The following is a 13,572-nucleotide window of genomic DNA, read 5'->3' on the forward strand; positions in this document are numbered from 1 at the left end:
ATCACCCTTTGCAACCTTCTGACAGGCAAAATCACATTAAGTGATTCACTTAATGACTGGGGCAAGAAAGGTCGTAAAATTGGGGCCAAATTCACTTAACAAATGTCCCACTCAACAACAAAAAGGTTGGGCTCAATTATGGTCCAAAGTCAAGGACTACCTGTACATGGTTCAACATTTTATCCAAGACTGTTTGAATTATATACATTTTTTAAATAATTTTGTAATTTAATTTTAATTCCATTTATATCCCGCCCTTCTCCGAAGACTCAGGGCGGCTTACAAGCTTAGCAATAATAATAATAATAATAATAATAATAATAATAATAATAATAATAATAATAATAATAATAATAATAATAATAATAATAATAATAATAATAATAATAATAATAATAATAATCATCTATTCTTTTTTTTTTCTCAAAAAAAAACAAATGACAAGATGTTGTTTAAAAGCAAATTTGCACTGAATTTACCCTGCATGCTGGTAGGTATTAAATATTCCTTTGAGGCACAAAGGAAAGCTTAAGAAAAGCAATGTTTTTGTGAATTGCCTCTGGTTGTGTTACCTGTATTGTCCGGATAAAAGACACAGACACTCTTTCTTCAAACTCATTAACGGGAGTATATAAGTTCAACACTTTCACAATCTAAAAGAGAGAGAGAGAGAAAAAAAAAGATAATGCTAGCAGATTCTTGCTATTTGCCCCAACAAATGTTTTAAATTTAAGTCACGAGGAGATGTTAACCGTGATGCGATTGCAATAGGATCGCTCCTAACTAAGAGAAAATCTGCATTCAGCCTGAAATCTTAAATCACTTTGCGGGATTTTTTTTTAAAAAAACCCATCATCGTTGCTATGCTCAGTTCTTCAAGCAGTCCATCCTTTTTCAGTGGATAGCAAGGTTGGAATGCAAGTGGTCAAAATTGTACTAGACGGACATCACGCTCCGTGTTCCAAAGGATTAAAAAGAAATCTTTCTCGCTAAAAGAGTGTCTTTCTGTTCCTTCTCCCTGAAACAAATCCTGAAAACAAAATGCAGACCTTTGTTTTTTAACGTCTCTCTTTAATGTCATCTACATTTGGCTCCTTTTCTATCCTTGCACTTTTATGTGGCTCTTCCTGCTGATCTCAACAAGCAGTGAACCCTAATTCCAGCGGAAGAGCAAAATGGCAAAAGGCAGATCGTGCGGGCAACTCAGCCAGGGTGGTATAACAGAATAACAGGAGTTGGAAGGGAGACCTTGGAGGTCTTCTACTCCAACGCCCCCCCACTGTCCAAGCAGGAGACCCTGGCCTATACCATTTCTGACAAATGGTTGTCCATTTAAAAACCTCTAATGTTGGTGTAGCCACAATTTCTGGAGGCAAGCCGTTCCACCAATTAATTGTTCTAACTGTCAGGAAATTTCTCCTTAATTCTAGGTTGCTTCTCTCCCTGATCAGTTTTCCTCTGTCGCGTCTTCTCCTGTCTTCAGGTGCTTTAGAGCAGGGGTGTCAAACTCAATTTCACTGAGGGACGCATCAGCATTGCGGTTGCCCTTGGGGGGCGTGGCCAGGGTGGGCGTGGCCAGAGTGCATATGGCCTACTGGGTGGGCGTGGCCAGCTCTACATCGTTCGCATCAAGGGTGCCTATGGGGGCCTGGGCAGGAGTGGGACAGATCTGAGGGTCTCTGGCAGAAGGAGGGTCTCTGGGCCAGGACCAAGGCAGTGGGGGCCGTTCCCTCACTGTTTCCAGGATGGCTTCGCGGGCCACAACCACTTCGCGGGCTGGATCCGGCCCCCGGACCTTGTGTTTGACATGTCTGCTTTAGAGAATAGCTTGACTCCCTCTTCTTTGTGGAAGCCCCTGAGATATCGGAAGACTGCTATCATGTCACCCCTGGTCCTTCTTTTCACTAGATAAGACTTTCCCAATTCCTGCAAACGTTCTTCATACATTTTAGCCTCTGGTTCCCTGATCACCTCTGTTGCTCTTTTCCAGGAAAAGGGTTACCTGTGCGGTAGTCAACGCGTGGCACATGGAGCAGATGGCCCCGGCGTCCTCATCGGTCTTCTTCTTCACTTGCAGCAGCTGAGCGGCCTGGATCAACGGCTCCAGGGTCTCCTTGGCACCGCTGGTCATCAGGTTTTTGTCACGAAGCCATTCTTCCAGCTGGCTTACGTTGTACCTACGGGTTGGATGTGTTTTGAAAAAGAAAAAAATAAATAAATCAAAATCTTTAGCAACTTTTTCCCCTCTGTCTGTACAAGTGGAAATCGTTTTCTTTCCAGGCATTCTTGCTCAATTAGCCCTTCAAGAGGTATTCTGTTAATTATTAACAAAAATGTTTTGTTACGAGGGAAACAGCAGCTCCTTGCTGTGGACAAGAACGCTCAGGATACCTTGAGAAGACTAAACACGGAATGAAAACTCCCTAATTCCTACTCTTTCTGGTACTTAGTGTGAAGTTTGCTAGAGGGAAGATTTTTCCCCCATTCATTTGTCTTCTTTCATAGTTAGCGGAGGAAAACCCGGTTTTGATTCCGAAAAACAGAAAAACATACTAGTCTGCTCAGGAATTCTGATTTTTTTTTTAAAAAAAATAATAGGCTAGTCAATAGACTATTTGTGTGCTTTCTCTGCCAGACCTGTCCTTGGTTTTATGGTTCCCCCCCCCCCAATTTCTAACAATTTGTAAGTCACCAACAAGAACAGCCAAGAGTCAGGTGGCATTTAAATGTAAACAGTTGTGGTCATTATTCACACATGAAAAGGAAGCTATTTGGCAGGGTATCCCATTTAGAGCGTAACATTAGACTTAAAAAAACTACAGGTAGCTTTCGTTTAACGACTGCCCCGTTTAGTGACTGTTCATCTGGGGGATGCTTTCAGAAATATTCATTCGTGCATCGTTCATTTACTGTGTACAGAAATACAGGGGCCGACCTTCACAGCTAGAGATCTGCCTGCTTGGTTAACAGGTGCTCCAGCCCAGGAAGAACTTCACGTTAAGAACACAAGACAATCAGCTGACTCAAAATAATGCCCTGCTCAGCCAAGCAGCGTGTCTCAAAGGACTTAAAATACGGAAAGAGATCGGCCCACCTTATCTGCATTCCTTTGCTCCAGGAGCACATGTCTTTTCGCAGCAGGAGGTTATTGAGGGTCACGGCCCCGATGATGTAGAACATCTGCTTGACCACCTGCTTGATCAGCTCAGGATCCATGCCGTGCTGGCACATGATGGAGTGGAAGGTGTTCAGCTGACGCATGATGGAGTCCAAGGTGTAGGTCCCTTCGTCGGCAATGCTAGAGGTTCTCTTGCGCAGGCCGGTGGGCTTCACCCCGGACACGCCTTGGATGGTTTCGTGTTCCAGCATTCCTGAAACTTGAGGAAAAAGGGTTCATTAATTCAGCGGAGGGATACTCTTTCTGAAAAGAAAAGAAAAACTTCAAAAAACACAAAAGAAAAAGAAGCACTAATAAACGGTGATGGGTGTTTTGAAATGTCAAGCCGCGCTGCTTATTCGAGCAAGAAAGTAAGAACACGGTTAATGAGAAAACAATTGTGGCCCAGGAATGTAAGCCAAGCCGAAACGAAAGCAAACATCTGAAAGTGCCATATTAAAAAAAAAGAAAGAAGAAGAATCTCGTGAAACGGGCAAGTCTTCACCAAACGGCAAGAGATAAACCATCCTGAGGTAGGACCAGCCACCTCAAGAAGAGTTGCTAAAGCGCAGCCCAGACTAGCTACCGCTGAAAAACCTCTTTGGCATTTGGCCAGCTTTCAACAGCTAGATGTGCCGGGTCCTGCAAGCAGGACACAGACATCATAAATAAAGGTAGTCCTTGACTTATGACCACAGTGAAGCCCAAAATTTCTGTTAAGTGAGACAGCCCATAAGTGAATTCTGCCCTATTTTACCACCTTTACCACCACAGTCGTTAAATGAATCACTGCAGCGGTCAAGTTAGTAACAATCTGGCTTCCCCATTGACTCTGCTTGTCAGGAGGTTGCAAAAGGGGATCACACGACCTCAGGACACTGCAACCATCATAAACGTGAGTCAGTTTCCGAGCATCTGAATGTGAATCACATGACTATGGAGATGCTGCAGTGGTCGTAAGTGTGCAAAGGATCGTAAGTCGCTTTTCCCAGTGCCGTTGTAACTTGCAACGGTCATTAAATGAACTGTTGTAAGTCAAGGACTGCCTGTGGTCGCTATAGACAGCCATAGCTGCATTTGCTTAATGGCCCTAAGCATGTGGCAAAGTAACTCTGAACTCGGCTTACACAATTGACACAAAACGAAATTCTTCCATTGCACAGTAATATCAACGGACATTATCAGAGGAAAATCCAAATGATGAAAATGACTTTCTTAATGAGAAACACCCCCCCCATGGTTTCTCTCTTGTGTCATTCAGTTTCACCTTACCAATCATTGGTTGCAAAATATTCTCCAAAACCCGAACGAGCTGCTGGTAAATCTGGATGGCCAGGTCACTTAGTACTTGTCTGTACTCAGCAAGGTCGAAATTAGTCAGGCAATGTTCGTTCTGACGAGATGTGTTATGCTTCATAAACCCCTGGCAGGTACAGGAAAAAAGAAAAGCCAAGTTAGTATTAATGTATTTTATGTTGTCGTATTCAAACAGGTGAGGAGGATAACAACTTTTTAAAAAACCCTTTTGATGAAGAACAGTATGATTAACTTTCTTCAAGCCTACTAGCGGAATGAGGCCTCACTCCCACTTCAAACGTTCAAAGCGCTTTCACCAACGGAAATAAGTCAAAATGGAAAACTTACTTCTTCGCCGCTATATTGCTTCAAACAGTGCAAAAATCGGCACGTATTGGACAGCCAGAAGGAGACCGTTTCAAAGTCATCGCCTCTTTTCTAAAAGCGAAAAATACGAACAATAATAATGAAAAGGCAATGTGCATTAAAAGAGGATTAAAATGCAAGGTTATTGATAACGGAATATTTCTTTCGCTAAATTGAAAGGTACAGCGCTTCCACATTGCATTAGATTCTGCACAGATTTCTGCGTGCCTGTCTTTGACTGTCTATGGAGATTCTCAGTCATCCAGGTCATGGTTGTCCCAAAAGTATTGTTGTTGTTGTTTTTTCCAAAAGTTAACTGGACTTTTGTTTTTCCTTGAAGATATTTCACTTCTCATCCAAGAAATTTCAGTCAGAACTGAAGAATCTTCTTGGACGAGGAGCGAAATGTCTTCGAGGAAAAAACAGAAGTCCACTTGCCTTTCTAAAAAGCACCTCTGGGACTCTCTTTGAATCAATTTCTGCATCGTGGAATCTGTGCCACGGATGGAGATGGCGCTAGTTGTCTTTTATTATTCCAACAGGAAAAATACTTTAAACGCCTGTCATGTTTTCACAACAGAGTGGTGGTGTAAGCCATTTGCTTTCAAGACGAGCTCATCAGCTGTTAATTTTTTTAATAAACTCCGGACTGACATTTTAACTGAAACGGTAAACTGACCTTCAAATTTTTTTTGATGCCGTTAATCGTAGACGTCAGCAAGGACCTCACTTTCTGATCATCGTTCAGGTAGTCGGCGTGGCGGACACACATGAACAAAATGTAAGCTGGCAGCCCTGGGATGAGATTCACTGCCACTCCCCGAGGCTTCAGGTCTGAGGGAGAAGTCACAAAGAGGAACACAGGAATTCACAGATCTCTGTGTTTGAAGGTAAAGGCTTCCCCTGCCCAGTCATGCCCGATTCTAGGGGGCGCTGCTCATCTCCGTTTCTTAGCCAAGGGAGCCAGAGTTGTCCAAAGACATTTCTGGGGTCATGTGGCCAACCAAAGGTGCACGGAACACTGTTACCTTCCCACTGAAGTGGCATCTATTTATCTACCTGTGTTTCGAACCGCTAGATGGGCAGGAGCTGGGGCGAGTGACGGGAGCTCATCCCATCAGGCGGCACCTGGGTCTCAAACCTGGTCTGTCAGCTTTCAAACTGACAAGCTCTGAGCCATTGTGCCCCCTATATATTGTATCCCTGTACTTAACATGCAGTAATAAAATGCAGAGAGTCAGAAGTGGTTTAAGGCAGAGGCCCCCAACCTTTGGGGCACCAGGGACTGGTTCCGTGGAGAGAGGTTTTTCCGCGGACCGGAGGGGGCGTGGTTTTGTGTGCTTGCCTGCATCCTGCTGATGGGGCTTTGCCTGTTTGTGCAGCCTTATTACTGGCATGCCGTGGCCCAGTACCGGTCCACAGACCGGGAGTTGGGGACCCCTGGTTTAAGGCAACTAGGAGAATACGAGTTCTTGTCCTGCCTTAGGCATGAAGCCAACCGCTGCACTCAGCCAGTGCCACTTAAGCCCTAGGAGGGAAGCAATGGCAAACCACTTCTGAAAATGCTGCCAAGAACTTGTCCAGCCAGTCTCAAGGAATCAAGACTCTCAAAGGCAAAATAATTTTGCAAGTCTTTCCAAGAACTAATACTTCTCTGTTCTTTTTAAATGGACGCTGCTGATTCTATTCCAAGTTTGTCTTCCTTTGTGCAATCACCAATTTAAAAAAAATATATCTGGGCTTATTGTAGAACAGAAGAGCATAATGCTATTGAAGGACAAAAGGGATCATGCTGTGCAGTAGGCTAACAATTAAATTGTACATAATGGCAAAAGGAACGTATATTTGCAAAACCACCACTCGGTGCATTTTATAAGCAGAAAGGCCTCTCACCTAAAATAAGATTCTTAATGAGTTTGGGTTCATCTTCTTTCTTGTATTCTAACATTCCTTGGAAGTCTTTTTCTTTCCTTGGAATATTCACAGGATGTATCGGCTCATCAATGATCTGTCCAGGTGAAATGTTCTCCATGTGGCCGACTAAATTAAGGGAAAGGAGAGAGAATGGGACGTGAACCAAAGCAAAATTTGATCCAGAAAGATGGCATTGAACTGTGGAGTTATCTTCCTGAGAGTTAAGGAATTAGCTATAATCCATTAGGAGAATTAGTTCCTGAGAAAGTACATGTTGGTTATGAACCACCCCAAAAAGCTCTACAACAGGAGTGTCCAACCTTGTCAACTTTTTAAAGTTCAACTTAAAAATGCTGGCTGGAGAATTCTGGGAGCTGAGGTCCGCAGATCTTAAAGTTGCCAAAGTTGGGCATTGAAAGAAAAGAAAAAGAAAAAGAAAAAGGAAAAGGAAAAGAAAAGAAAAGAAAAGAAAAGAAAAGAAAAGAAAAGAAAAGAAAAAAAGAAAAGAAGGAGAAGGAGAAGGAGAAGGAGAAAGAAAAGGAAGGAAGGAAGGAAGGAAGGAAGGAAGGAAGGGAAAGAAAGAAAGAAAGAAAGAAAGAAAGAAAGAAAGAAAGAAAGAAAGAAAGAAAGAAAGAAAGAAAGAAAGAAAGAAAGACTTGGCTATGAATCTATAGAATCCTCTTTAAAAATATAAGAGTCATTTTTTCTTTTTTAAAAAAAGAAAAGGTAAAGGAATGCCCTCACAATGCAAAGTTAAAATCAGAAATGTACTCTGGAATGCTGATCGGCTAGAAACTTAACCTGGCCTGGTGTCAGCCTAGGACAATACATATAAGACAGAGCAACTGGAAAAACCGCTAAGGTTAACCGGCAGCAGATCTATGACAGAAAAGCTTCTAGAATCCGGAGTTTCTACATAGCTCCGACATTTTCCTGGTCTGCCTGCATACCTTGCTTAATTCAGGAACTCAGGAGCTGAAATACCCTGGCACAGTCAACACACTGGGCTATATTTAGCGAGGCAAAGGGAAGGCAATGATGTGATCTCAGCCACTCCCCTAATGTAATCTTTAAGAGAGCACTTTTCCCCCCTCAGGTGTGTCGTTGTGAAAGTGCCTTGCGGAGGGTGAAATACAGTCAGACGGGGTTGCGAAGCAAACCAAGAGCAGAGCTGGGGAACAGTTTCATTAATTGCCTGACGTGGCAAAATAGAACATCTGGTCTTCTACAAAGATTAATTAGTTGGGGGAAAGCATCTTTTTCTCTTGCACCAATGTTTATTTTATTTATTTTTATTATTTATTAAATTTGTTTGCTGCCCATCTCACGGCGAGATGGTTTGCTCCCCACTCCCTTCTAGCACTGAAGATGTTACCTAGTTGGGTCATGAAACATCTGCAAGGAAACAGCCAAGCTCAGAGAACACTAAGGGCCCTCACAATTTAACCCTTAGCTACAAATATTCTCTTCTATCGGAAATTCTATCTTAAGTAGATGTTAAAAGGGAAGGATCCAGAAGTCAATATATTACTGTTATAACCCCAAATATCAAGTGTTCTCATATTCAAAACAGGAGTGCTGATTAAGGAACATTTGCTTTTGGCAAAAAAAAAAAAAGAAATTTTAAACTTGGTAAATAAAAAAAATATGCCAAATGTTTATCCTCCCTTAATCAGCTTGCATTCGGCTCCTAGGACAATCTGTGCTGTTCTTGTATCCAACCTTAATCATTATTGCAGAATTCCGCTGTATTTTTCATCAGCAACATCAGAAATCCTTGCCTCAAGACACGCAGTAAAATACGACTGTATTTATATTTAAAAACAGAAACCGTTTTGGTCACAGGCAAATACTATACCTTCAAGCTCATCGATTTTTTTGGCGAAAACTTTCAGCTGCTTTTTCAGTTTCCGAACTGTCTTGTCCTGCTTCTCCAGCTGTTCCATTAAATCCTACCCAATAAAATTGAGGACAGAACGGGTGAGAGGCTAAAAAGGACCAAAAAAGGCGACAAGACAAAACTGAACCGGTGCGGTTAGTGCTCTAAGAGAAACTCAGAACAGCTGGAAAGCGATGCCACCGTCTGGCTAACATTGGCAAGCCTGCGCGTGGCCTAGAACAGAAGATCTTATGTAAGAATCTCGCTTTCTAAGAGAGACTGAAATGCATGCGGCAAGAGAGAGGATTTACGCGACTCCGTTCAAGAGACTCAACAGATCCAATATCCTGGTTTTGGGGCAGATTCTCTCGCACAGGACTAAGGAGACGGAGCACCCGGGATTCGTATAATTAAACCTTCCGGAACTCAAGCCAGCTTCTGTTCTGGATAGTTTTGCCGAGGCAAAAAAAAATTTTTTTTTCTTCCCCCAACCTTAGGAAGTACAGCTTGGTTTTTCCAGACTACCGAGTTACGAAAAGTCCTCACCAAGTTTTCATTGGTCAGGCGGGTGATTTCGTGCTGCAGGCTGGCCTCTATCCGGGCTTCCGGAGGCAGCTGGAGGTTCTGGGCCAACAACTGCTGCTGGCGATTATTCTCCTCCTTCAAACTCTGGATCTCTCCACGAAGGGCCTCCAGGTCATTCTCGTGGCTTCTCTTCTGACCCTGCAGCTGAGATTCCAGAAGCCTGCAAGAAGCCCCAAGAGAGACGGGAGGGTCAGGGAGAAGCAGGAAAAGCACATTTTAGAGACTCCTCCTCACCAACTGAGCATTTCAACCGCTGCTGACAGGAATAAGCGACAAAACCATCAGGGAAGGAAAGAAAGCCGGAAGAACGTCCTTTAAACCCTTTTGAGTGACTTGAGGCTGAAACTCTGCTTGACCGACTTCACCCACGCAGAACCAGGGCCGATCCTGCACAGACACGCTGGAGGTTCAGATTTTCTTTCGGGGACTGCTGGACTACAAAACTATTAAACAGCGGATCCTTCTGGAGAGGCATTTTTTGTTTTTCCCCCACCAATTCTCAGCAAATTTAAGATGCGTGGACTTCCAGTTGCTGGAACTGTCCTCCCAGCAATTCTAGGTGCTAAACGCCACACAAAGCTTAAGGCTGCTGTAAATGCTATTTTACACCCACTGCAAAGAGGACACTTTAGGGGGGAAAAGTCTAGGGTGCATTACTAGGAGGAAGAAAATTACAGACTTGTAACAATTTCTCAAGGACGTTGCATGTAGCACCTACGCTGAACTTTATGACCAGTAACTACGATTTGGTTATTGCTACGTTTTTATCATCATAGGAGGTATTTCGATTTTCTGCCCCTTAAGGGACTCGTCAATCATTCCTACAAACAAAAGGGACATGTCTATTAAGCAGTTCCTCTCCTTCTTCAGGATTATTCTGCTCCGAGAGAAACAGAAGTATCCTAAACTAAAGCAAAAATGACCCATGAGGACCAGAGGATCTTCAGGGCTTCGGTTTTAAAAGGGATATTATTGCTGAGCAAAAGGCCCACAAAAGAACTAACAACAACAACAACAAAAAATCCTTTGCTACTAATTCACTGCACAACTTTGGGTGGGTGGACCAATGACTTATTCACCGTGTGTCAAATGTGGGAGGAATGAATGAATGAATGAATGAATGAATGAATGAATGAATGAATGAAAAGAATAGATAATCATGATCAATGCTGGCACGGCATTTCCTACAAACAGGTGCATACCTCAACTAGGCTACCTCTAACCAGACAATCAGCCTTTCAGGGTTTAAATATGTCTAAGCAGATCAGCTAATAGCCGCATCGACTAAGCACGTGAAGGTAAATGTGGATAATTTACCTTTCGCTTCTTCGCCATGTGCTCTAGAAACTTCTAGCAATTCTAGAACACGAGGACGAGAAGCCAAAGCTGCAGAACCACCTCTCCCCTGCTTGCCCTGCAGCGCAGACCACCCCCAAGTTAACTTCTTGCAAACTTACAAAAAGATGCAGATAAGTGTACATGTTTTGTTAGCAGTACAAGAAAAGGAAAAAAAGAGACTAGTTAAGTTGGCATTCATTGCAAAAGCAGCATTTTGAGCACTGTTATATCGAGCTAAAAAAATGGACCCATCAATATCGCTCAACTACTAAAACAGCACAGTCAAGTTTCAGTGAATATAGACATATGTTTAAAAATTGACTTCCCCATTCCCCAGTAAGTGGATGCGTTCAATGGCTATATTTACAGAACAGGGTGCACATACTGTGTTGAGATCATTTTCAAAATGGCCTGAAAATCTGAATTATTTTTTTTTTTTTGAAACGGCGTTTTTCTCGGCAGAATAGCTATTTGTAATGACAGGCAAATCATACGTTTAATTATATGTATGTTTCATCCTGCCAACCCTAGGGTAGGTACTGGGCTATGCATTGTGAAAGTTATCTTTCTGCATTGGACTATGCATTCTTTTTGGAGACTGATAATTAAAATTTGATTTGCCAGCTTTTCTAGCTCGCACCAAGATTTTAGGGAGTCTCAGAGAAATCGGCCCACTTTCTCCGTTAATACCGTGAACCCCCAGTATAAATTAAAACATCATGTACTGTTGTTTCTCTGTCTCCGCTCTGTGAAATATCTTGATGGAGATCGTCCAGGCTGTGAAGCCAGCAGGATAAGTACAGGAATTCACCTTATTTCCAAATAAAGAAACAAAATTCCACAGGAGAAGAATGTGTCAGTGCTAGAACAGTTGGTCCTCCTCTTCTTCTCACCTAGTAGAAAATGTGGGCAGATTTTGCATTTACTGGCTGTGATGGACTTGTTTCCATCATATGCTCACTTTTTTTTTAAATTCCATTTATATCCCGCCCTTCTCCGAAGACTCAGGGCGGCTTACAAGCTTAGCAGTAGCCTTCATTCTATGTATATGCCTGCTTATTAGGGCTTTCACACACACCCCAAGTGGCATTATTACAAAGTCAGCTTAATTGCCCCCAACAATCTGGGTCCTCATTTTACCTACCTGGGAAGGATGGAAGGCTGAGTCAACCTTGAGCCTGGTGGGACTCGAACCTGCACTAATTGCAGGCAGCTGGTGTTACTTAAGGAGGCATCAGCCCGCTACTCCACCAAGGCTCTTTTGTCTTCTCCTGATGAATACAGAAACGCCAGTACTTATAAATGAATTGTGCCTCTGCATTTAAATTTTTGCAGCTTGGATCTTTCCTCGTGGCCATATCAATCCTAACACTGGACTTCTGGCTTAGCTGCCCAAAGCCATATTGAGCCAGGCAGCATGTAAATCTTATCAATACACAAAAGCATACTCTTCTTTCTTTTCCTTTAACGAAGACATTTGGATCGAATGTAATTGCCAAAAGCAGCTCCACAGCGTGTTAGTGACCCGAGGAGGCAAGAAAGAAAGAATGCCAATTAAAACAGCAACCACCCCCCCACCCCCCATCCTGAGAAGTCTTGTAACCTGTTGGTTTGTTTTAGCCCTTCATATACCAGCCACAGTTCGCCATCCTCGTTCAGCAAATGACAGTCTTGAGGAGATGATCTTCCAAGCAAAATGCGTTTTTTTTTAAAATGCAGAGACAAAAAAAAAAGGGACACGTGATGGAAATGATGGGACATGCTAAGTAAAAGGACAACGCAAGCTAAGAATGTAGTTAGGGGACAAAAAGAACAATCTATTTTGGTCTCAGTATATATAATTCCAAGCTGTTTACTCAAACAATCTTGTACAAATTTACTGAGAATCAAATCCCAAGATCCTAATGCCTAAATTTAAACAAAAATGCAACCTTCCTAACTTGTATTTGTGTAATCTTATCTAAATCTACTGGTTTCACTGGGACTTGCTCCAATGTAATTATAGAACTACGGTATCTATTGCTTCTATTGCTATCGAAGTTATGCAGTTGTAAAAGGTATCCTGAAAGCAATCCAGATAATAAGATGTGTTCAGATAAGGCTGCTTTATTCCAGATTCATTAAATCTGAGCATATAAGCCACATTCTCATATAACCCGATAAGAAGGATTTTACACAGCATGAATAATAGAAGAAGGGAAGAATCTTTCTCAGATTTATTTATTCGCTGTGACAGGAAGCCAATGTAAAATTTCTGGCTAGGATGCCAATCAGAAAATATTTTCACTGCTGCTCTGTCTAAGGGCAGGTCTGATACTATATCCAAAGTTGGCAAGACAGTGCCCTACATTATCTACCAGCCTTCTTCTATCCCTGCAACAATTTTGTATTTTTTTTTAAAAAAAGCTTTTTTCTTCCCTTTGAAAGAACAATACTGAAAGATAAAAACCAAGGCATACAATGAAGCTGTATTTTCATATGAGGGTAACACGCAATTTAGCAAATTTCAGAACCGTGTATCAAAACCACAAAATGCTTTTTAAACATGAAGTGCAAGCTTATTTAAGGTTTATTTTCCTATGAAAGCTGAAGGCACTAAAACCATCATGCTCTTTAGAGAGATTAAAACTAAAGGACCCAAAATCTGGATGTTTAAAAATCAAGATTTATGGAGAATGTTTTGTTTTGGGGGGTTTTTTTGTGGGGGGGGGAGACAGAAAGACAGAAGAAAAAATAGAGATGATGATTAATGTTGGGAAACGAAAAGGATACAAGATTTTTATTCATGTACCTGTTTGTCTCCTTCAGTCCAATATAAGCTTGAGCAATCTCCCCTTTGTCCTTCATCTTATGAACATCTTCCAGAAGAATTGTAGAATCCGTCATGGTGTTCTGGGAATAATCAAGGGAAGAACAAATGAGAAAGATTCAATAGTAAACGCTTAAATACACATTTGTCTCAGCAGCAAAGAAACTGTATAATATAATCATTATTTAGTTATCGTGAATGTAGACTTGTCTATGCTGCTCTTCCAGA

The 13,572-nt window shown here is 42.0% G+C and overlaps 1 protein-coding gene across 1 annotated transcript in view; it reads right to left on the reverse strand.

Moving 5' to 3' along the window:
- MYO5A (myosin VA) overlaps positions 1 to 13,572 on the reverse strand; it is a 67,367-nt gene that overhangs the window by 5,201 nt on the left and 48,594 nt on the right. The window contains exons 29-38 of the mRNA XM_081337383.1: positions 13,327 to 13,427; positions 9,159 to 9,357; positions 8,592 to 8,685; positions 6,713 to 6,859; positions 5,499 to 5,653; positions 4,802 to 4,891; positions 4,430 to 4,580; positions 3,095 to 3,377; positions 2,003 to 2,177; positions 573 to 653 (exon numbers count right to left, since the gene is read on the reverse strand). Of these exons, the coding sequence (XP_081193509.1) occupies positions 573 to 653; positions 2,003 to 2,177; positions 3,095 to 3,377; positions 4,430 to 4,580; positions 4,802 to 4,891; positions 5,499 to 5,653; positions 6,713 to 6,859; positions 8,592 to 8,685; positions 9,159 to 9,357; positions 13,327 to 13,427 (1,476 nt within the window). The remainder of the gene's footprint in view (positions 1 to 572; positions 654 to 2,002; positions 2,178 to 3,094; positions 3,378 to 4,429; positions 4,581 to 4,801; positions 4,892 to 5,498; positions 5,654 to 6,712; positions 6,860 to 8,591; positions 8,686 to 9,158; positions 9,358 to 13,326; positions 13,428 to 13,572) is intronic.

The sequence above is a fragment of the Vipera berus genome (genome assembly GCF_964194415.1).
Source record: "Vipera berus genome assembly, chromosome: 12".
In the NCBI taxonomy this organism is placed as follows: Eukaryota; Metazoa; Chordata; class Lepidosauria; order Squamata; family Viperidae; genus Vipera; species Vipera berus.